Here is a 25,052-nt window from a genome sequence, read left to right as displayed (position 1 = left end):
TCACTCATTTGTTGGCTAAAGCAATGTTGTTTCAGCTTAAGAATAAAATCTAGAACTGAGCTTAAGAATAAAATCTAGAACTGACACACAATTGTAAAAAACATTATGTATTAAATTAACCCCACTCCTCCTGTCAACAACCAGCAAATAAGCGATGATACCAATAGGGGCTAGTCATGGGAAGCATATATGAATCTCACCAGTACTATATTAAAGAATAAAAACATCAATACAAAAGAAGTTTGACATTTCACAGTTAACACTAAATACTAAACCTGCCTGTTTCATTGTAGCAAGCTACTGATACAAAAGAAGTTTTACATTTTAAAAGCTAATGAAAATTAGCTGTAAAGTTGAACATCATCTTGGATACATGTATATAGTACAGTAGGATCACATTGCAACAAAAAAAAGTGAGTGACCCAACATGTATCCTTAGTCAGTAGAATCATATTGTAACAAAAAAAAAAAAAGTTTTAAGCGCTCTCTTAATCATACAAAACAAGAGCATTGATGAATATAGTAGTCTAATGACTAGACCTTCGTTTTTCAAGGATCTCCATTTGGCGCTGATGAATATATTCTTGCTGCATTGAAGACAACGTACTTACATCCATCATCATAATCTCTGTTTCCTCCTTCACTTGTTTCATTCTAATTTTCTCCATTTCATTGTCCTCCTTCAATCTATTCAATCTCATTTTTTCCATTACATTTGCCTCTTTCAAATTTTTCATAGCCAATTCTATTTTCATTTTTTCCGTTTCAAGTTTTTTATCCTCAAGAAGAATTCGAGCCATCTCCTGCTCATGGTCTGCAAGACGTCCTTTCTCAATACAAGCCATTTTCATCTCATTCATTTTTCTTTTTTCTTCCATCATAACATTCAATACATCTTCTATGTGAGAAGTCGTACCTTCTTTGCATTTTTGTTTCTTCAATCTTTCTTTTTCAGCTTTCACCCCTGGTGGTCTCTCCAAGTTTACAATCGGAACTTGTAGAGCATCATCATCCTCTAAATGTTCAAACTCCAAATTAGAAGGTGAAGATGGCTCAAATCTCCTTTTTTTCATTTTTTTTGGTTGTTGATTGTTAACAATAACCAGCCATTTTGGTGAGTGCTTTAACAAATTCCAACAATGCTCATACTGAAATTTGGTGCCCTAGATTGCATTATAAAGGTTTCTTGCTGCAACAAGCTGAACAATTAACAAATAGATTATAGTTACTATCTTGAAACAATTGGAATAAATTAGCAAATTAACACAAATTTCTTTATAAGATTTACCTTGTCTTCTTTAGTCTTACCACTTTCATTCTTCGATTCAATTTGTGACAAAAACCCACAAAACTTATTGGTGGAAAGTTGAATCGTTGACCATCGGTTCATAAGAGAACCCGCCGTTCGCTCAGAAGTGAAGGTCTTCCACTTGTGGTAGTACTCCCAAATTCTCGTCCAATATGTTTCGCGTTTTTGGTTATTACTTTTCACTACATCTTGGTTGACATTAAGAAAGGCAGACACAAGAAGGATGTCTTCTTCTATGGAGAAGTTGATGCCACGTTGTGATTTCTTGGTTGTGGATTCAACTTGGGGTGGAGACATTTGGCTGAATGTTTGAGCTTGTGGAACACTGTCTTCATCACTAATATGTGAAGATCCAGACATATAATCATTAAAGCTATCTTCTATAAGATCAGTGAATGATGTGCCTCTTGGAATACCCGAATCCATCCCTAGTAACAAAAACAAAAAATAAAAACACATAATGCTAATGAATAAACATAGCAAGCTCTCTTCCATATGCATTTAGTTGATAGTTAACACTAATTACTTATTACAACTTATTCCATCACATGACATTATTAATAAGCATGTATGTCAAGACTGCCTTTAGCAGATAAAACTAGTGCAGCAACAAATGCAAAAATAAAGGCAATATTATGAGCATTTTTCATCCCTAAAAGCTACCTTATTACCCTCCAATTGTAACTCAATACCCTCTTATTAGCAATGTGGAATTACCATGATTATATAGGATGCTTGCACTGTGGAATTACCATTTCATCTCTTTGCAATCTATTGTATCACCCTTGCAACTGAAAATTATATCCAATCTCCAATCTTTTAGGTTTCGAAACATAAAGTATGATAAAGACATATAACAGAACATGGAAAAAAAGCTCACACACTCCCTGAACTTTGAGATGAATCAATTCAATTGGAGATGACAAGGGAGTATGAATCAGTTCAATTGAGATGGAGAGAGAAAGTTTTAGAGAGAGAGATAGACAAACTGTAGAAGGCGCCCACTGTAAAAACAAAATTGGTACCAATACCATAAAATGCAAAAAACAGACGAACATAAAAAAATCAAATCAATGAAAATCAAATCGAAACAATCAAAGAAAATACATCACATATTTATAGATTCTAAACATTAGCTCAAAACAACAGAATTGAATTGAGATTAAAACCAATACTTTGGTTGAAGGCACAAAGATAGACCCAAAAATCCCAGATGACGAAGAAGATTCTTTAATTGGACCTAAAAAGTTCAGAAGTCAAGGAAGAAGATGACGCCGTTTTCTTATTCCCGTCCATTGCTTCTCTCAGAAACCTCTCTGTTGGTGTGTCTCTATATATATATTTATATATATATATATATTCAACAACTACTGTCTAAGAAAAAATTTCCCAAGTTCCCCCTGCCTTCTCTATTTTCCTCAGAGCAAGATTTCAATCATATTACTGTAACACATGAATCAAAATGCATTGAAAAAAAATAAAAGAACGTTGGCATGCAAAAATAGAGATGAAGCCAAAAAATTTATTAAAAAATAAGAAACTAAAAGGAATCAGATTAGCTTATTAACTCTAAATAAGATTGATTAAATAGCTATAGATGAGATCAAGAAACAGAGTGAAAAAGAAAAACACAAATCAGAGATACATAGAAAAAACCCATAAATCCAAAACTAAATCCAGACAGTAGCAATAGCAAATCATGCAAAACCACCAATAAATTCAAACATTATTAAAAAAAAACCATGAAATCAAATTTTGGGTACCGATTTCCGTTGTTGACCGATATTCTCAGATTTCCATTGTTGACCGATGTTCTCAGATTTCCGTTCTTCCTCACTGGTGGTTGAGCCACGATTTGGGCTTCAAAATATCTGGGCAGATCGTTTTGTGAGAGAGAGCTTCGTCGATTTTAAGCTTCACCGTTGTTTTCTGATGAGAAGCAAAGAGAGAGTTTTTTTCTAAAGAGAAGCAAGAGAGAGACGGAGTGAAGACGAAAGAGAAAGGAAGGAAAGAGAAAAAAATATTTTTTTAATTCAACTGGTATTAGTTTAATGAGAAATAATATTTGCAAAATCTACAGTGATTGCTACAGTATTCTCCAGGCCTGGAGAGCTACTGTAGCAAATCTAAATTTTTTTTTGGAGATAGAGAGGCTGCTGGACGGCTGTTTTTGTGTGAACAGTGGCTTTTCTCTCCAAAATTTGGAGATGGCCAACCTTGTTGGAGATGCTCTGAGTTAAGAGAAAATAGGGAATTAGAATATGAGATTTAAGTTAGAGGTTTGAGAGCATCTCCAGCAACCTCTCTAAATTTTTGCCTAATTTTTGCCTGTTTGGAGAATGAACAGTGACATTTAGCTTTTAGCAACCCACTTTTTCAAATACACTTTCCAACAGATTCTCTATCCCATTCTCTATCTCATTTAAATATTATTTTTTCATTTATTGTTTATTCTGTTTTAATCATCATTTATTCTTTTTTTAACAACTATATTTTTCAATGAGAAGTGCTATGTTCATAACATTTTACGCAATACTTTCACAACAAAATTTATGTGGAAAGTTATTACTAGTTTTAATTTGAACCCACCACTGAAATTATTTTTTTACTCGCCAATATTAACTAATAACAATCTGTTACTTAAAATTTATTGTAAAAATATTGTAAAAATATTGTGATAGTATTTTTCAATTAGGATTTTTTATTTTTCCCTTATCTCTTTTTTTCCTCCACACGTTTCTTTTCTTTTCTTTTTTCCTCTTTTTTTCTCCTCCCCACCTTTCCCTTATCTCTATCTTCTCTAGCACTTTCTCTGGAGCACTTTTTTTTTTTGTTCTTTTCTTCTCTAGCAGCACTTCGGCTGGAGCTCTAGGAGCACTTTTCTTTTTTCTTTTCTTCTCTAGCAGCACTTCGGCTGGAGCTCTCTCTCACACATGAAGATCGTCCGCTTGTCCTTTTCCCACCACCTCATATCCTCCTCCCCACCAAGGCTCAGATGGGTCAGCTTTGCTTTTTTTTTTTTGTTCTAATTTGATTAGTTTTAAAATTGTGATTTGAGTTTGTATTTTGATTGAGACTGAGTTTAGAGATGTTTGAGAGAAAAGATCAAGAATAGTTTTGTTGTTACCGTTGTGATTATTGAGTGAAAATTAAAAATTTTAATCGGTTGTGATTATTGAGATTGAATTAATTCTTTTGCTCATGAACAGGTCTCTTTTTTTCTTTTTTCTTTTTTTTTTGATTTCATTTGGTTTATGAGAAAAATTGTTTTCGTGTTTGGATTGTATTCTGCGTTTTGTAGCCGTTGAGATATAGAAGAGAGAAAGAGAGTGAAGAAGAAAGAGAAAGGAAGGAAAAAGAAAAAAAATATTTTTTTAATTCAACCGGGATTAGTTTAAGGAGAAATAATGTTTGCATAAGCTACAGTGATTGCTACAATGCTCTCCAGGCCTGGAGAGTCACTGTAGCAAATCTAAAATTTTTTTTGGAGATAGAGAGGCTGTTGGAGGGCTGTTTTTGTGTGAACAGTGGCTTTTCTCTCCAAAATTTGGAGATGGCCAGCCCTGTTGGAGATGCTCTAAGCGATGAAAATTGAGATATAAGAACCGTGATATGAGTAAGTAGTGAACCAAGTGGATCACTTTAAAGCACAATATGCAAGTTTCTCATACTATTCATATAAGAACAGGTTGTAGATAACAGGAAAAAATAAATAAAAATACAGATTAATACCCAAACTGACTGCCTTATGAGCATTTTACAGGGGCATGCTTAAAAAAATTAAAGCCCCACTATACAAATGGTAACCCACACCCCCCCCCCCTCCCCCTCTCTTCAACTCTCTCCCTTCATAAACAAAACCCTACAATCAAGGAGTAAAACATTAAACTAGAAAAGCATGGAAACCCAATTTATCACACTACCTCCTCCAGCATCCTATCTCAAGTTTCTGGCAATCCCTTTTGCAGCAAACGAGGTATGAAAAGTGCTATCAGTAGAGGATTTTTTCTTAGACAGGTATTAAAATCATCCTTGCTGATCTCCCCATCACTATCAGAATCAAATAAATTAAACAGCTCACGGACCTGCAAGTAACCAGAATGACCAAGATTTGATCATGTTACAATTTATGAATGACATAGCCAGAACAATTTTTTTATGTAGACAATGACAACAGACTTCTCTTAAAAGATATTTACGAGACATGGGTACCATTACCCAAACAAAGGCCAATTATATGGATAGATGGAAGTATTACTCACCTCATCCTCATTCAAGTCTGGGATTGCAGGCAGTGGCGGAGCCAGAATTTGAGTTGAGGATGGGTAAAATATGTATATGATATATGCACATTGTGTGAATATATAATGTTGGAAACTTATTTTGAAATTTGAAAATTATTCATTTGGATACTAAGTGATATTTTAATGTAAGTATGTAAACACCTTCACAAAAAGAAAGCATATTCAATTATTCATCATATTCTATTTATCTAGTAAATTTATGTTACTTTTTATTATTTATACACAAATTTTTATAAAATTGAGTAAATTATTACAAAAAAATTGAGATCATATTATCATTTTTAGATTATCTTAAAGCAAACAATAATGTTTTGTTTCCCTAATATGTTGTATATATATTTAGTTTCTAAACCGTAATAGAAATTAACTATTTTTAAAATTTTAATATATAATTAACTATATGAACAAGAAACCTTCACAAAAGAAAAAGATTTAAAAAATTCAAATATTATAATAGCTAAGTATAGAGGGGCTCTAACAAGGTTCATGATGGATTGTGACTTTCCAAGCTGTGCACTTTGATTTCTGCGTTGGTATGCAAGAGTGCATTTTTTAAAGGATTGATCAGGGCCTTTTTGCTAAGGTAGGGTAAGGACTCACTACAACTTATGTGTAGGGCATGCTAGTGGAGGACTCATAGTTGCTTATTGGTTCATTTAGAAGGTAGAGTTATGCTCTATTTCAAGACCAAAGAAATAGAGTGGAGTTTTAGTTGGCTAAATTATCATTAAGTGTGAGTGAGTTGAACTTTTGGTTAGATGAAATTCCTCCCAGGTTAAGGAAGATAGTCCAAGCTAATGTATTACTTTGATCTAAATTGCTATTTCTATCTAAAGAAAAAGTATGCAAGGGTTTTTAATAAGTATTAGCTAAGTACTAAGTGTTTTTTTGGAGCTAGCCGTGGGGCAATTGCTCGCGCCCCCCCCCCCCCCCCCCGGCTCCGCCCCTGATTACAGGTCTGATCAAATTTTCCAACTGATCCAAAACCAGGTAAAATCAGTAACTTTACCCAATGAAGATGTTAGGTCGATATTCAACTCAATTATAGAACATTCATATTATGTGAAATACACAAATAAGAAAAAGTAATGTAAGAAACACACACAAAATAAATAAATATATTTATAATGTATAATTGTAGATAGAATAGGTTGTGGTTAGTAACCTCATTTTCACATAGTTTCACTATTAATATTAGTTTTATTTATATTAGTCACAATATAACAAATCAATTGTTATAAAAATAATTGTGAAAATTAATAAAAGTAAAATGGTGTTTGGAATATAACACATCAATTATGCAAAGAGAGTAGGGATAAAGGAATTGTGCAAATTTACACTGATACTATTTATTTTGCATTTAGATTTTTATTCTTTCTTTACATATCACAAGAATGAAGGAAGACAATTGTTGGTTGTTGTTGTGTGTGTGAAGAAAGAGAAACAATTTCAAAAATCAAGAAAATTTGATATTTTAATGAAATGTAGTGTAAAATAGATAATCTTATGTGAGGTGTTTTGAAAAGTGAGTATGTAAAATAGAAAATGTAGGTTCTTATACTAAAATAAATAGAAAATTTTGCATAAGCTGATGTAAATGCTCTAAAATCATGTAAATTTAAACTAACGCTATTTATTTTGCATTTTATTTTTTATTTATTTTTTCACATATCTCAAAGATGAAATAAGAGAGTGGATGGTAATTGTTATGTATAAAGAAAGGTAAATAATTAAAAAAAAAAGAAAAATTGATATTTTAATGAAAAGTTGTGTAAAATAAATAATTTAATGTGAGATGTTTTGAAAAGTGAGTATGTAATAGAAAAAATAGGTTTTTATATTAAAATAGATATTAATTTTTGCACGAACAAATATAAATGCTCCTATAAAAAAAATATTCCTAACACCAATTTTACCATAGTTATTATGTGTTTCTCACTTTCCACCATTTGCTATTACCCATTTGATTTGATTTGCAACACTTCTGCTTGAAACAAAGGAGTCAGATACATAGGAGAAGAATTATAAGAATTTCAATTACATCCTTCTCTTATCCTTTTATTTTTTATTTTTGAAAAAAAAAATCAAGAGAAAATAAACACAATTAAGGTAGAAAAGAAGGGCAACCTACTAATCTATTGTTTTTTTCCCACGTCAATTACTTTTACAGTCTCACCCATTTTCCCAATATACTATTGGTCCAAGATTTAGGCTCCGTTTGGGAGGAGGGAATGGAATGGAATAGAATGGAATCAAAGGAATATTTTTAGAATATTTTTCCCTCCCCTCGTTTGGGAGTTTTTACGGAGGGAATGGAATGTCCATTCCCTTGTTTGAGAGTTTAAGTGGGAGGGAATGGAATGGTTAGGAGGGAATGCTCATTCCTCCCTTTTCCCTCAAAATCTCAAATTTTTGTTCCCCTCAAAATTGGGAGGAATGAGATGGGATGGATTTAGGTTTAATGAAATTTTTGTTAAAATCCCTAAAATACCCTTTCAATATCAGCAGAGTGAAGCTGCTGCCGCTGGTCTTGCTTTTTCTTTTGTCTGCTACAATTTTCAGTTATTGCTCAAACCAAGTATGTGTATCTTTTTCTTTTTCTTTTCGGTTGTTTGCTAGGCTTTTTTTTTTTTTTTTTTTTTTTAATTTTATGAACTGTTTGCTATGAGAGTGATATATAGTGTTTTTGTTTGATCAGCCTCCCTCTATTGAACTTCTCCCTGTATTGTATTCGGATATGAATGGTTTGTCCTTTTGTAGGCTGATAAGCGTGTTTGTAAATAGTTAGTTGTTTTATAATATATATCCCTTTTAACCATATATATATATATATATATATATATATATATATATACATATAGTGTTTTTGTACACCTAAAAACCAAAACAAACTAGCATTCTATACACCTAAAAATCTTGAAAGTGAAAAGAAACGAAAATTGCCATTAGAGTTACCTGTACAACTAAGATTCGAACTTGTATTTAGAAATTTGAAAGTGAGAATTGCTAGAAAACTGCTATAGAACTACTGTAAATTTGAAAGTGAGAACTACCAGAGAACTCAACTGATTTGCTTTTTACTCTGTTTCCTCTCTGCTTCCTCTGTTATTTACGATCTCTGCATCCTCTATTAAGCAAGTGGTGTGTTGAACTTCCAGTTTTAATTCAACCATCCAATGCTACTAATATCTCCAAGGCTTCACCATGTGTATGGTTAAGAGGAAATATCTACAAAAGCTAGTGTACAAGTTTAGACAACAGACAAATGTGCGGTTAAGAAAAAAACAAGAATAAAAAAATTTTAAAATGAGAAGAAACTAAAATGAAAAGTATTTTAATTAAAATAATAGTAGTTTAGAACTTTAATGACAAATTATGGGCACAACGTGGAACAAACTTACTCTGGAAAACAGGCTGTTTGTTGATACCATTGGCACCTATACTGCTACTGCTTGGGTAATACACAGTGTCGTAGATGAGAATATCATAAACCCAAGGCTTGGACTCCAGAGCAACAACCATAAGGGAAACAAAGAGAGTTACTTTCCTTGCAGACAGAGGCACATGCAACTTATTAAAGCATGTGACCATAACCTTACAGAAGCAAGCATGGATGCCTTCTGATATAAAGCACTATTGAATACTTCCATAATTTGACGTCTGGTGGCATGTGGTAAATAATTATACTACCAAACTTCCATTAACAGAGTATCTCTCTCTCTCTCTCTCTCTCTCTCTCTCTCTCTCTCTGTGCTAATTAAACAAGTTCTATAGGCTTCAAAATAAAGCATAACATGAACTACAAAAACTCACACTCATATTTCAAATTGAAAAGGGCCCTTTTAAAGCAACCCCTTTCATTTTGAGCCAATATTTATCTAAAATCTATAAGATTTTTTTGACCATATAGCCTTATACCATACTTTAGTAGACACTATATATGTAACAATGCTTAATAGAGGTTAATTATGGCTAGGGATGGTTAATAATGAAATTGCCTTACAATTGCCATGGTTATTTTACTATTATTCTCTTACAATTGACTTGCTAAAATGCTAGGCATTGGGACCAATTTATACTGTATGAGAAAGCACAAGCAACTATTACAAATAAGGATTACCTGTGGTTTTGTCTAAAACCATGGTCAACTAGGATGTCGTTTTGTAAATAGGTGGTTTTACGATTATCACATTCTTAACAAAAAGAAGAAGAAGAAATTAAAGGATTACCATATTTATGTTATATTTTATATATTTATTTATCAATGTTGAGATACAATACTAAATAATAAAGATGTAAATGTATTTATGCATGTGTGTATATCTGCTTACAATGTGCCCATAATTTTCTAAGTTGGACTAATAACATAACTATTTTTTTTACTTAGATGGATTTGAATGATGAGGTACTTAAGACCATAATTTTTTCGGACTTTATGCGGAAACTAGCCTTGGTTCATGCTGCATGCCGTTATTTGTGTTACATTATCCATCAAAGGCAACGACTAAAAAGAAGACGTGTTCCCCACATCCCTATACAATCAACCATAGAAAGACAAAAAGTTCGTGATGAACTAATGTCTCGACTTAGGAATAGTAAAAAATGATATGATGTAATATGCATGGGTCCACAAGCTTTTCAAGGTTTGTGTGACATTTTGCGGAGAGATAGTGATCTTCAAGACACACAGCGTGCCACGGTTGAAGAGCAAGTTGGCAAGTTTCTTCACATGTTAGCACATAATCAGACGACTTGTACCATGTCCTTCTTTTTTTGTCGTTCCAGTGAGACCATTAGTTGCCATTTTCATAACGTGCTAAGATCAATAATTATGTTAGAGGATCAATTCCTTCGACAACCTGATGGAACCTAAGTGCCACTTGAAATACTACAAAGTAGTAGGTTCAACCCATATTTTAAGGTAAATATATCATGCATATAATTCATATTTGATAGTAGTTTAGTACAAATATATTTTAAGGTAAATGTTTTAAGAGATAATGTTAAATCTCAGGATTGTATTGGAGCACTTGATGGAACACATGTTCGTGTCAAAGTATCTAATGAGGATGCTCCAAGATATCGGGGTAGGAAGGGTTACACAACACAAAATGTGTTGGCAGCATGCTCATTTGATTTAAAATTCACATACGTATTACCAGGTTGGGAAGGAACTGCGTCAGATTCAAAAATAATAAAGAGTGCTTTAACTAGAAATGATAACTTGAAAATTCCACAAGGTAAATTTAATTCAAATACGTATTAGGGTGTATTCTTTATAATTAAAAAATTTGTAGAATATAATTAATGGTTGTTATTGTTTATTAGGTAAATATTATCTTGTTGATGTGGGATACATGAATAGAAGTCGTCTGATTGCACCTTATAGGGGAGTGTGTTATCATTTGAAAGAGTACTCTGTTCGTCCCCCTGAAAATGCTAAAAAATTGTTTAATTTGCAACATGCGTCATTGCGCACTGCTATTGAAAGAGCATTTGGTGTACTTAAAAAGAGATTTCCTATCATAGCAAGTACTACAGAGCCTAATTATTGTGTTGACACTCAAAATGAAATCATTTTAGCATGTTGCATACTTCATAATTATTTAATGGGTGTCGATCCTGTTGAAAGTCTTATTACTGAAGTTGATGAAGAGGTTTCGCATTCTCATTGTGAATGTGTGGCCCCTACTCCAAGAGAAGATGATGAGGATACTAGGTAAGGAGATATTATAAGAGATTCTATAGCATCAGCCATGTGGCAAAACTATGTCCAAATGTGATAGGTTTTGGGTTTATTGTTGTCATGTCGTTTAAGACTATGCTATATTTCAATTACTTAGATCTAAATGTTATGCAAATTTCTCTTTTCATTTTGATATTGCTCTCTATCTTTTGATAATTAATATTAATATTTACACAATATTTTATATATGTTTTTTGTCCTATTAATTATAGCATGGGTAAAATATTAAAGAAGAATGGTGGAGATCCAAGCAAAGAAGTACAATGGAGTAGTGTTATGGATGTTGCTTTAGTGAATGCTTTTTTACATCAGGTGATCATAGGTGGTAGAGTTAATGGAACTTTTATCTCTAAGGCATATGATGATATAGTGAAAGAGTTGGTTGAAAAATTTGACATAGAGATTAACAAGGATAAGGTGAAAAATCGACAGAAGACACTGAAGAAGAATTTTCATGAATGCTATGACATATTTAAAGATGGATTGAGTGGTTTTGGATGGAATGATTTTTTAAATATGTGGACAGCTGAACCAGAAGTTTGGGAGCCACTCATAGCGGTAAATTACCATTTTTTGTGAGTTTAATTTTGTGTTACATAATTATATCTGTTGTTTAACCATTTTTCTTGGTTTGTAACAGTCTAAACCTGCAACCAAGAAGTGAATAACAACACCTATACCCAACCACTCTAAGATGGCACAACTTTGGACTAAAGATAGAGCAAAAGGTGATCATGCTGAAACTGCAAAGGAGAAATGTGCTAGGTATGCTGCATCGACCACTATTGATGAGATTGATAATTTGATATCTCAAAATGAAGTTTTTTTTGGAGAACTTTGAAGTGGAAGATGATCAGAGGTCACCAGAAATTAATGTTGCACGTTCTCGAGTGTCATCACAAGATGCAATGTCTTCTAAAAGCAAGAAAAGACGACTGGTAGAAGATGATGAACTCGGGAATGTAATTTTCCAGTCATTTGATAATGTATCAAAGGCAATTGATAGGGCGACTGAGGTTATGGCAAAGTGCTTTTCAAAGTCATATGGAGCAGAAGTTCATGCAGCTTTGGGCATATTGGACTTAGATCCAATATCAAAGACTGAAGCCTACATATTTTTGATGGAAAATCCAACATATAAGGAGATGTTCTTTGGTTGCCCAGATCATGAGCGCAAATGTGTCTTACTGACACTGACGTCTAGGCCTAAAAATTAAAAAAGTGTGGGATTTTTTTGGCGAACCTTAGTTTTGGAATAGATTATGTTATTTTGTTTTGTTTTGGCAAGACTCATTACCGGAATTTTTTTTTTAAAAGATATTTGTTTGCATTGTTAGACAATATTTATTTTGTTAAGAATAAATATGTGATGCGTGAATTGCTTTACACATAGAAATATACATAACTTGTTTTTTAGCAATTATAAGTTTTCATTGATTATTTTTTATGTTCTTTAAAATGAGGGGTATAATAGTAATGTTATTATAAAATGATTCTATTCCATTCCTTCTAATGTCACTTCCAAACGGTGTTACTTACTTTCCATTCCTTTATTTTATAACATCCAAACAAGATTTTTAAATTCCATTCCATTCCATTCCTTTCCCTACTAAATCCATTCCATTCCATTCCTTTAATGATCATTCTATTCCATTCCATTCCATTCCTTTATAAACTCCCAAACGGACCCTTAAAGTTTTCCACAACTAACATTTTTACTTCAATAATTGTTGGTTCCAAGAAAAACCGAGAGAGATGAAAGTTAGGAAAGTTTTTTTTTGGTTGAATGGTGGATTCAAATTCATAATAAATAACTGTTTAAGTTACCATTTTTGTGATTAGTAATAGTGTAATACATCAGTTTGTAAAATACTATAATATGTCTAACATCACTATTTTTTTCCTGGCTACTTTCATTTTTACTTCAATAATTATTGGGTTCCAAGAAAAAAAAAAGAGAAATGAAAGTTAGAAACTAAGTAATATATATATATATATATATATATATATATTTCAATGCATATAAGTAATAGGTTAAACTAGGTTTCTTTGTCGCTAATGAAAGAAGGGTTCCCCCATCTTCTTCTATGCTGTAGAACGACTGTCCCTTTCAATAGGTGCTTCTGTCCCATAGGGTAACAAGGTTACTCTAAGGTTTGTTGGGTTTTTTTACAATTTTTTTTAGGATTCACCATGGATGACCTCACGAGTCACTGGACAAGTCTTTCCCTGTCTGATGATGAAGGGCTGAAGTTCGAATTGGTTCAGGAGTTGGCAACTCCAGAATATATCATAGCTGCAAGAATTCTGACTACAAGAGCCTTCAATATTGATGCGATTGCTTCGACTGTTAAGCCTTTGTGGGGATCAAAAAATGGATTCAAAGTAAAGAATCAAGGAAATCATATAGTTTTATTCACTTTTGATAACAAAGAAGACGTTGATACTATTTTGGCAAACCAACCTTGGAGCTTTGACAAACACCTTATGGTTTTGCAATGCTATGAAAAGGATATGGATGTGGAGGAACTACCTTTTAATCTCACGCCGTTTTGGGTCCAAGTGCATGGGATTCCAATAAGGCTTAGGAACTATAGAGTGGCTGAAGGAATATGTGAAACCATTGGTTTGGTCTGTAGTGCACCAGATGGAGTGGATTGCAAGGGTATTGGCTTTATGTGAATGAGGGTAATCATGGATATTACTCAACCTTTACAATGTGGAAGAATTATTTCCTTGGGCAAGAACAAGGAACAAAGGGTGTTTTTAAAATATGAGCGGCTCCCAAATCTCTATTATTGGTGTGGCTATTTGACACACAGCGACAAAAACTATGATGTATGGCTCGATAGTGAAGGAACATTAACGGTGGAGCAACAAACTTATGGTTCATGGATTTGGGAACCAGTTTTCAGTAAAGCTCAGAGGAATATGATTACAGTACCAGGTTTCTATGTGAGGAAAGGCCGCTCTCCTCAGGCAGTCGCTGAGACTCAAGCAACGGCGGCCAGCAAGGTGTTGAAACCAAATCTGCCAATGTTGGGAAATTTAGATCCCAGTTGATAGAATTAACAAGTTTTAAACCCAAGTTGTTAATTAGATTTATTATGAATAAAACTTGTAAAAACAAACAAACATCAATATCATGTCAAAATTATGCAGCGGAAAAATAAATAAAACAAGATATGATAACCCAGGAAAACCAATGAAACAAACTAGTTTCACAGTAAAAAAACTTGGGGGGAAACCTTCCCAAAAAGAAATCCACTATAGAAAAGAGAAGTTTCAAATCTAGTACAAAACCTTTGTCCCTAGACTCTACAGTCCCCGTAGATGAACTTACAACAGAAACCTTCTACCGCTTCAGAATCTCTGAACTCTTCAATATATGAATGCCACCCTTTTTGCACGGATCTCAGTATGTGACTAACCAATGATGCACGGCTCCCAGTACATGACTCACTCACCAACTTGAAAAAGATTGTTGGCTGCAAAGTTCTTCACTTCATCAACAATGAAGATCAAGATGCACTTGGTTACAAAACCCTAAGGCGCAAAAGACGCAATAGCTTCTTTCAGAAAGAATAAGGCATCGGTTACTTTTTGCATATGTTCTCCTTGTATTCTCTTATGTGACAGCCTCTAAAACAAGCCTTATATATGTCTAGGGTTATGAGAAAAGAAACCCTACACAAATACATAAGCTTGGGCCGAAAGTCAAATCTAGAAATCTGAATTTCCGTAACCTCGATAGATACCTCGATCGATCGAGAATCTGTCGAGCTTCATTCATTAAATCTCGATAGATAGCTATTTGTCAAGCAACTGTCGAGCTATCTGTCCGCAGGTGTTGAGCTATCTGTCCAGCTTTAATGAATAGCCTTTCTTTACTTGTTTTTTGGTCCAATCTTCATGGCTTTAATACTAGAATTGAACAATATGTTTCTTGAAGTATTAAACACATCCTAGATCTACCCAATTACAAGTAAAGTGCGTTTTGTCAAAGAATTAACCAACTACATAAATATTGACATATGTTCCTAACATAAATCACATATGTCTTAACAACCAACACACCCCGATATAGTAAGTGCAAAGTCTAGGGGATTTTATCTCCAAATAATACGTCCCATGTAGGAAGTCCACTATATCCGTTACAAGCGCAATTCCTGGATATTTTTCAAATTCAAATTTTACTTCCCAAGTTGAGAAGTCCATGACTGGCGTGAGCAATCCAAGTCCAGATTTGGAGCCTTTCCATAATGGGAACATCACGAAAGATCTCTGCTAGTGTATTGACGAAATAGACCAAGAACTGAAGAAATTTGATTTGCCTAAAACTCCTATGGTACACATGGGTAAGGACTCTCCTATCAAAGACTCATCACCTAAAATTCCTTTGATACACACGGATGGAGACACATCACACATTAATAATTACTCTCCCACACAACTTCCTCCCTCATCATCCCCACATATCTCTCCACCCGTAACTATAAGTGACCAATCCAAACTGGGCTGTACTCCTAACAACAATACTCAACCAACCTGGAAGAGAGTTACAAGGGCTGCCACGGGTTCATCCATTGAATAGATGCAAAATTTGGGAAGTCAGAAGAGAAGCTTGAATAATACAGAATTTCACCATGAATTACCAAACAAAAAGCAAGTGGTTTTCCATGGTGAAGATGAATTTACAACGATATTGGCAGAGGCTGTTAAACAGCCTTGCCTGAAGCAATGTGTCTATTAGTTTGGAACTGCCGTAGGCTTAAGAACCTATGTACAAAATATCAGCTTGCAGAATTGGTGTGGGCAAAAGATCCATTTGTTGTGTTTATAGTTGAAACATGGACAAATAAAGATAGGATAGTTCAAGTTCAAAGACGGATAGATTTCAAGAATATGCTTGAAGTTCCACGGAGAAACAAGGCAGGGGGATTGGTAATTTTTTGGAAGGAATATTTTGACCTATCAATTGAAACATTCTCTCCAAACCATATTGATTCCACGATCAATAAGAATAAAGAGAATGAATGGAGATTTATAGCTTTCTATGGGGAACTAGATACGTGGTTTAGGCATGAATCATAGCCAAAGCTTCATAATCTAAAAAATCGTAGTAACTCTCCTCAGATTTGTGCAGGTGATTTTAATGAAATTACACGCCAATCCGAGAAAACAGGCGGACGAGTCAGACCACATAATCAGATGCAAATCTTTAGAGATGTTCTCGATGAATGTGGATTCATGGATATGGGATTTGTAGGCTCACCTTTTACACGGCACAAACATTATGCGGATTATACAGTATGGGAGAGACTTGATAGAGCTGTAATTACTAATGATTGGTTTTCGATGTTCCCGGGGACAAAAATTCATCACTTGAATGTCACTACATCGGATCATAAGGATTGTACTAGAGGGTATGGAGTTTAGTTTTCAAAAACGTTTTCAGTTTGAGCAAATGTGGATGACGGATAAAGGTTGCACTAATACAATAGAAACTGTTTGGAGGAAAAATGTGGATGAGCCGTGGGATACTAAAATTATTACCAAGATTGATCACTGTGGTAAAGCACATACATGATGGAGTAGGCAGGCTTTTGGTAATGTGAAGCATGAGATTGAGAGGAAAAGAAAACAATTGACCAAGGCAGAGAATATAGCAATCGGTGGAGGTGACTCAAGGCTTACGAAATTGTTGAAAGAGGAAATAAATTTGCTGCTAGATAAGGAAGCTACTATGTGGCAGCAAAGATCCAAGATTATGTGGTTAAAAGATGGAGACAAAAATACAAAGTTTTTTCATAGTAAAGCTTCTCAAAAACTATGAAGAAACTACATAACTAGATTGCATGATGCTAACGGGAATTGGTGTACTCACCAACAACAAATAAATGACACTATTGTGGATTACTATACTGACTTTTTCACTACAAGCAGACCTGAGCACTTGGAAGAGGTAGTTGACGTTATTCCCGAGGTGGTCATAGCCGAGATGAATGCAAATCTAACTGGAGATTTTACTGCCATGGTGGTGGAGGTAGCTTAGAAACAAATGGCCCCATTAATGGCTCCCAGACCCGATGGTATGCCCCTCTTATTAAAAAATTTTGGACTTTACTTGGTAATGATGTTACACAATTTGTTTTGCACTATTTATATTCGGGTTCTTTACCTACTACCCTTGGTCACTCTTTTGTTACTTTAATCCCTAAAGTGAAGAACCCAGAGTTTGTGTCGCAATTTAGATCGATCAATCTAAGTAATGTACTATACAAGGTTTTTCTAAAGTCTTGGCAAATAGGATGAAGAAAATAACGCCTCAGCTTATCTTAGAACACCAAAGTGCATTCCATTCTGATTATTTGATCTCGAATAATATCATGGTAGCATTTGAAACTTTACACTACAAGAGAGATCGTTGTGCAGCTAAGACAGGGTAAATGGCTCTAAAGCTTGACATGAGTAAGGCATACGATAGGGTTGAATGGGAATTTATAAAGAAAGTGATGAGGAAGATGGGTTTTGATAACCGGTGGGTGAATCTTATGATGGATTGTATTACTTCTGCCTCTTATTCCTTTCTAATTAATGGAGAGCCTCATGGAGATATCAAGGCAAGCAGGGGCCTACGACAAGGCGATCCACTCTCCCCATACTTGTTCCTTGTGTATAGAGGGACTTCATAGTTTCATAAAAAAGGCAGTAAGCAATGGGATATTAAGGGAGTCTTTATATGCTGGAATGAGCCCAAACTAACATATAAGCACTCCCTACCTATACGATGTCTTGTTTTAAGTTACCAGTCAGTCTTTGTCACGAGATTAAAGCATTGATCCAAAAAAAAATTTGGGGACATCATGGGGATGCTAGGAAGATACACTGGGTGAAGTGGCAGGATTTGTGTAAGCCAAAGTCATATGGTGGTATAGGTTTTATGGACCTCTCATGGTTCAAAGATGCTTTTTTGGCAAAACACACTGGGAGACTCCTTCATGATCATCAATCATTATTTTATCGGGTCTTTAAAGCAAAATTTTTCCCGGATTGTAGTGTTATGGAAGCAAGGGAACCAAGTAACGATTCGTATGCATGGAAGAGTATCCTACAGGGTCGTGATGTAATTAAAAGAGGGGCTGCTTGGAGGATTGGAAATGGAAATTCAGTTCATATATGGGGCAATAAGTGGTTGCCAGGGAAGTTCAATAATAAAATCGTCTCACCTCCTATTGCTAGGGAGAGCACTGCAGTGGTTAGTTCCATAATTGACTAGACAAACTGGGTGTGGAAGGATGAGCTCATTGATTCATATTTCTTTGATTGGGAAGCTGAAATTATCAAAAACATACCTCTTTGTCGATCTATACATGATGATGTTTTAACCTGGCCTTTTAGCCCGAATGGAGAATACACGGTTCAAACCGGGTATAAATTTCTGTAGAATCTAAGCTTGGCTAGTAAACCTTGTTCCTCTAATGCCACCATCTTGTAGCCTCTGTGGAAGAAGATTTGGAGCTTAAAAGTCCTTGGAAAAGTAAAAATTTGATCTGGCGTGCTTGTAAGAATTCGCTCCCCACCAAGACAAATTTGGTTCAATGCCAAGTGGTTATTAGTGATTTGTGTGAGATGTGCAAGCTGTACCCTAAAGACACAGCTCATGCCTTTTATCGTTACCCAAACTTGGAGAATTTCTGGCGAAACATCCCTTTATGGAGTCACGACACCATCAAACAAAGCACCAGTTTTTTGGATATAATGTTTGTTGTTTGTGCAGAAAACAGGGACTCGAAGTTGTTCTCAACGGTGGCTTGGGCGCTGTGGAATCGACGAAACAATCTCAAACTAGGGAAACCTTCTATCCTGCTGGAGCAGTTGCTGGACAGAGCCCGAAACAAGCAGCAGCATCGTGGACTCCCCCACCTTTACATGGTTACAAGATCAATTTCGATGGAGAAATTTTAGAACAAGAAAATAGAGCTGGTTTTGGCGTAGTTATACGAAACCATGATGGAATGGTGATGGCTTCACTCTCTGAGATTATTCCGCTGCCATCCATAGTCATTGAAGTGGAAACTCTAGCAGCACAGCGGGTAGTGGAGTTCGCTCTAGAACTGGGATTTGATAACATCTTCCTCGAAGGTGATTCTGAAGTCTTAATCAAGCTCTTGAACAGTAGCAGCAGGTCTTTGGCGCCTTTTGGGCACATTTGAAAAGATTTTTTTTTTTCTTGCTTCACACTTCTCATGTTTTAATGTTGCACATATCCAACGACAATGTTGAAAGTTCAAAAACGTGTACAAAACACCTTTGAACGTTTAGACCCCCAAAATACAACTTAACCAGTTCAAGCAATATGTCAAACAACTAGTGTGCGGAAACTTAACACATGCTATAATATGAAATTGGTTATAAACTATCTAAGCCATAACAAAATAAAATCCACATCAGATAAATAAAAGGCAAAGATAGAGAGGAAGGAAGATGCAAACACAAAGACAACACGCGATGTGTTATCGAAGAGGAAACCGAAGTCCTCGGCGAAAAACCTCTCCGCCGCCCTCCAAGCGGTAATCAATCCACTAGAAAATACAGTTGGGATACAAGGACAGCAATAGACCCTCCAAGCCTAATCTACCCAGTGCACCTAAGCCCTCCAAGCTTCTTGCTCCAACGAGGTTGCGCCGAACCTTTTTCTTTTCTAGCTTCCCGGATTCCACTACTAGACCGTAGCATCAACCAATGAAGATTGGCTCCTTCCTAACTGCTTCCCAGAAACCCAAACAACTGTCTCACAGTGATAATGATGGTGAGAACCAGGTTTGGTATAATGCCTCTCAAGGATTTGACAATGGAGAGAAAGAGAGTAGGGGAATTTGAAGAGACTCTAAGGTAGAGATTGTGGGTGAAACAATCTGGTTTTTCTTTAGGGTTTCTCTCTCAAAATTCTCTCTGGAAGCTCTCTTTCAATCGTGGGTAAAAGGGGTATTTATACTGGAGTGGGAGAGGAATGTGAAACGTCAGGTTTTACAAAACAGGGGTGGCTCGCGGCTTGACCTCGCGGCTTGACCAAGTCGCGAGATCCAGTCGCGAGTTAACCGTATGGCCAGTTGTCCTGTTTTGTCCTGTAGTGCTCCAGCTAGCATGACTGTTCATCTTCCAGCATGCTTGGCACGTGTGCAGCTTCTGGCGGCTTGCAGCTGCGAGTCCACCCGCGAGTCCCAGCCGCAAGTCTCTGTTTTCTTGCACACTTTTGAGCATTCTTCACTCTATCTCACTCACTACCCTTACAACAAACCCACCTAAGTACAGGGTTACTAAATGCTGAATTACAAGCAAATTTGGTACGGAATAAAGCCAATTAGATGGTTGAATAAATTCAACCTTACAATCTCCCCCTTTGGTTATTCCGTGACAAAACCCTAAAACAGACTCTAGACTTAACATGTGAGTTGGGAACAGTTGAACAAAACTCACTCACACCTAACTCTAGAAGCTGTGAAGCACTTGAATCATATGAACAAAATACTCCTGAAACACAACAATACACCATGATCATTGTAAGCAGAAAATTATAAATGCATATGAGACAGGCAATATGTGATCAAGCAAAGATGGAGTTAATAAACAAACCATGGCTTGATCAACCAAGTGAACACCACAAGGTAGTGATCACAGTGCTCATTCACACTTGGAATGAACACAAGGACATACAAGTTAACAAGCACAAGGCAAGACACTTGTATGCTCAACACTCAACCAATGCATAACACACAAGGCATATGCATCTAGGAACAATCCTACAAGGGCACAAGAGTGACAGTACATAAACCAAAATGCAGAACATTTAGATTAAAGTACTGATTTCAACATAGCATAAAGGCTGCATTAAGCAAGGTACATATCATAAAGCCTACAAAACTATGCATAAAACATTAACCCTAAAAGCTTACAAAAGCACATAGGTACAAACAGAAAAACATCCTGAATAACAACATCAAAATATATTAAAGATTAAACCAAGAGTATAAGAAATGAGTTAGAAACAACTATACACAAAATACCCAAAAACATAAGCATATAAAAACAAAGTTTCTGAATTTGATAACTTTTACAACTCCCCCTCAACACATTACTCCCCTTAAGATTTGCTTTTCTGCTTTTCATCATCAATGACATTTTCTCCCCCTTTTTGACCAGAATGGCCAAAGGGTCACTGGTCATGCTGAGTTGTGAAGCTGTCAAGTTTTGCAGACAAGACATCAATCTGGTCTTGCATGGCTCTCATCCTGTCAGAGTGCTCAGTTTGGACTGCCCTGATCCCATCAAGTCTTTCCAGAATGATTTGAAAAGCATCTGGAGGTGTATCTGCAGAAGTTGAAGCTCTGGGTCTTTTGCCACTCCTCCTAGGTGTTGAGGTTGATGCATGCCCTGCTGCCTCTGCTTCAATCTCCATTGGGATACCCTCTCCTTCATCACCTTCATCTTCTTCTCTCGGAAGCCTAACACTTATTCTTTTGCAGGTAAGCTTGTTAATTGCAGAGGGTGTGGACATGGGACTGATGTCTTGAGGGATTGGAACACCCTTCCTTCTAAAAATCCTCATTAGCAAACTGGGAAAGATCAATTTAGGCCTAGAGGTTGTTCTTGTCTCATCCACAATGGTGTCATATATGTGGGAACTTATGTCTATGAAATTCTTTTCTTTGAGATCCATCAGAAAAACTGCTCTAGCACAATTGATTGTAGTCAATTTCTTAATGGGATAGAGGTTAAACATCATGATTATTGTAAGACACCTCATGTCCACTGGAAAGGCAGTGGTATTCAAACATTTCCCTTCTCTCTGCCCACCTATCCTTTGTTGAACTGTTTCAATAGAAACACTCCTATCTTTGTAATTGATAAATTCTTCATCATCTAATCCTTCAAGCCCTAATGCATCATCTATGACATGAGCATCCAAAACGAATTCTTTACCTCTCACCCAGCAACTTAATTCATTCTCCTTTATCACAGCATTTGAGTAAAATTCCCTAATCAGGGGTTCACACACAACAGGGAAACCACTCAGAAGCTTTTCCCATCCTCTTCCTTCAAAACAACTGGGAATAAAGGTTTGTCTTAAGTCCTCCAAATCTACAAATCTTTCTTGAATGATTCCTGCATTCAAGAAGTTATCCTTGTATCTCTCAAAGTGATGCACTGACCTAAACAGTTTAGAATCCATTTTTAATCTTTTGTCAGCCTTCTTTGCAGTAGATTTCTTCTTCTGAGGTGCTTCTTCTGAGGTGAAGGAGCCATCTGTGAACAATCAGAAAAGGCCACAACAACGTAGAACAATATATGTACAGAACCAGTCAGTACCATGTAATTAACAAAGAGATATCATCCATACAAATGAACTTTGTACATTTAAACAATAAGCTACTTAGAACAAACACATGGATAAACCAAGCCTAAGATAGGAAACACATGAGCAACATGGAGAAACTATCCTAAAGGCAGATATATGTCATTGAGACATATAATGAAAAGATGATATGACACACAATCAGTATTTTGAGGCTAACAGAATCTCCCAACAGATTAACACAATAGAACAATCACATTCAGCACAGTAAAAACACACACTATCCAATGGAACATTTTGAAACAACACAATAGCTCAAGATTAGATAAAATAAAAGACACACTAAGCTAAGCACAGGATGAAGATCAAAAAGGAAACGAATATCATCAACACAAACTTTAGCAACAGCAACCACAAGCTAAGCATGAACAAGGAGCTAAATCCGAAACACAAACCCATTTCAAAATCACAAACATATGCGAAAAATCAAAGGGAAAAGCACAAAATCAAGTAGAAACGAGTGCAAAACTGAAAACCCATACCTGTGACTTGAAGATTTTGAGCTACAAGAATGCAACAATGGAGATTGGAAATGGGAGCACGGAGTGTTTAGGAGGGAGATAGTTTAGAGAGAAGATGAACAGTCACAAAAGTTCGAGGGAAAACTGAAAAGAGGTTTAAAAACTGCTCCTGTTTCTGCAAAACACGCGTTTTTCGTGACTTGATTAAGTCGCCACATAGTCGCCAGCTCAAGCCGCCAAGGCACACAAGAACAAAAATTTGAAAAATTTTTCTAAGTGTTTTTCGCGACTGGAAGGTCTACCCGCGAGTGAGTCGCGAGCTGAGCCGCGAAAATCTCTGAGTGAACCTCGCGACTGGACCTTCCACTCGCGAACAAGTCGCCAAAAATGACCAGCGAAGATGCGACTGAGGCTCGCGACTTGATATACCCGCGACTGAGCCGCCAAAACAGGGCAATACTGTATTTTTGAAATTTTCATATTTTTCAAACAAAATACTTTCCAAAAACACCTAAAACACTCAAAAATCTTTTTGTGCTTGAATTAACAAAGATTGAGCATGTGAAAACACATTTCATCAAGTACAATCACACAAATGAATATGGCATTTATTGAACATAAACTTGTGTGTTGTGTGTGGATATCAACAATGAGATAGTCCTTTGTCTAATGTGAAGTTTCAATGATCAATTCAATCAAGGCATACACAATTAGCACTAGATCATGTGACCCATCTCAATTATAGAAATATGTATATATGACCTCCCACACAACTTGATAATCATAACTTGGAGCTAAACATTTGACTCCACTTTCAATCATAACATTTGATCTTTTTGATCTATTTGAGGCAATCACCTCTCATTGTGAGAGTGATATTTGACATTTAATGAACAAGCCTTTGGCTTTTTGAATAAACATTCACTTTAAATGTAAGGTCGCTTACCCTTTTTCCTAGTCAAATACTAGAATGTGCGACAGGCTTTTGTAGCTCAATATCTCTTTTCATTTAGAGATTTACATTTGGTGAGCTCTTTTTAGCAAAACAAAAATAAAGAGTGGGAAGAAATATAGACACAAGTCTATGCATGTCTCAAGATCAACATAACCATTCACTAATCATTCATGACAAGTTTGAAGATCTATTTACAACAATCACATAGATTTCAAGATTTTTCCCACAGTGATATAAGTGCATGAAAACAAGCAATGCTCGAAAATGCACAAAGCCATTAGCACAAAGGTACAAGGCAAAACAAGTTTTGAGACAAAACTCAACAAAGTCAATCAAGCTTTTTGATTTTCTAATTTTTTATGTGATTTTTGGATTTTTGACACAAGAAACAAAAAGATTGATAAAACAAAATTAAAAACATTCACAAGTAGACAAGCAAACAACCAACATCAAAAACAGCAAACAAATCAAACAAAAATTGTCGCAAAACATAGGAAGTATTAATGCATGGACATGTTGTAATGCTTATGCATGAGTACCCTTTTTCACCCACACGTCACTTGCGTTTGGGGTGATTTCCTTATAGGATTGGGTACGGGAGTTAGGGCTTTCAAACCTTCGTGAGAAACTTTCCAAGCAGTTGGTGAATGCACCAATCATCTTCATCACGTTCATCATTCCGGGATCTCCATTTTGATCTCTAGATTGATCACCTGCCCAAATTCTCCTATCATTTCTGGGTCCTCCTGACCTTTGAGGAGTTGCACTGTTCTTTGCTCTCAGCTTTTGGCAATTTGGTCTAGTATGCCCTTGAAGTCCGCAATAATGGCACACATAAGTTCCTCTAGGACCTCTTTGTGG

General features: G+C 35.6%; 2 protein-coding genes across 2 annotated transcripts in view; both read right to left on the bottom strand.

Annotated features, from left to right (window-relative positions):
• Positions 1 to 241: 241 nt before the first annotated feature.
• Positions 242 to 3,524, bottom strand: LOC126697042 (glutathione S-transferase T3-like). The gene is made up of 3 exons (XM_050393851.1): positions 3,073 to 3,524; positions 1,289 to 1,737; positions 242 to 1,199 (listed from the first exon to the last, which is right to left on the bottom strand). The coding sequence occupies exons 2-3, from the start codon at positions 1,733 to 1,735 to the stop codon at positions 1,164 to 1,166; spliced, it is 483 nt and encodes a 160-aa protein (XP_050249808.1). The 5' UTR covers positions 1,736 to 1,737; positions 3,073 to 3,524; the 3' UTR covers positions 242 to 1,163.
• A 1,711-nt stretch (positions 3,525 to 5,235) lies between these two features.
• The window catches only part of LOC126697041 (lysophospholipid acyltransferase LPEAT2), a 37,762-nt gene continuing 17,945 nt past the window's right edge, over positions 5,236 to 25,052 (bottom strand). The window contains exon 14 of the mRNA XM_050393850.1: positions 5,236 to 5,394. Within this exon, the coding sequence (XP_050249807.1) occupies positions 5,251 to 5,394 (144 nt within the window). The 3' untranslated portion in view covers positions 5,236 to 5,250. The remainder of the gene's footprint in view (positions 5,395 to 25,052) is intronic.

The sequence above is a fragment of the Quercus robur genome, chromosome 8 (assembly GCF_932294415.1).
Source record: "Quercus robur chromosome 8, dhQueRobu3.1, whole genome shotgun sequence".
Lineage (NCBI taxonomy): Eukaryota > Viridiplantae > Streptophyta > Magnoliopsida > Fagales > Fagaceae > Quercus > Quercus robur.
Note: the sequence above shows the minus strand (reverse complement) of the source record. Positions and strands in the feature narration are given on the sequence as shown.

Bases quoted from the DNA above. Each gene is read 5' to 3' on its own strand.
- LOC126697042 (XM_050393851.1), bottom strand. From the start codon at position 1,735: ATGGATTCGGGTATTCCAAGAGGCACATCATTCACTGATCTTATAGAA. The intron at 1,200-1,288 runs GTAAATCTTATA...TTAATTGTTCAG, and splicing joins GTAAGACTAAAGAAGACAAG to CTTGTTGCAGCAAGAAACCT.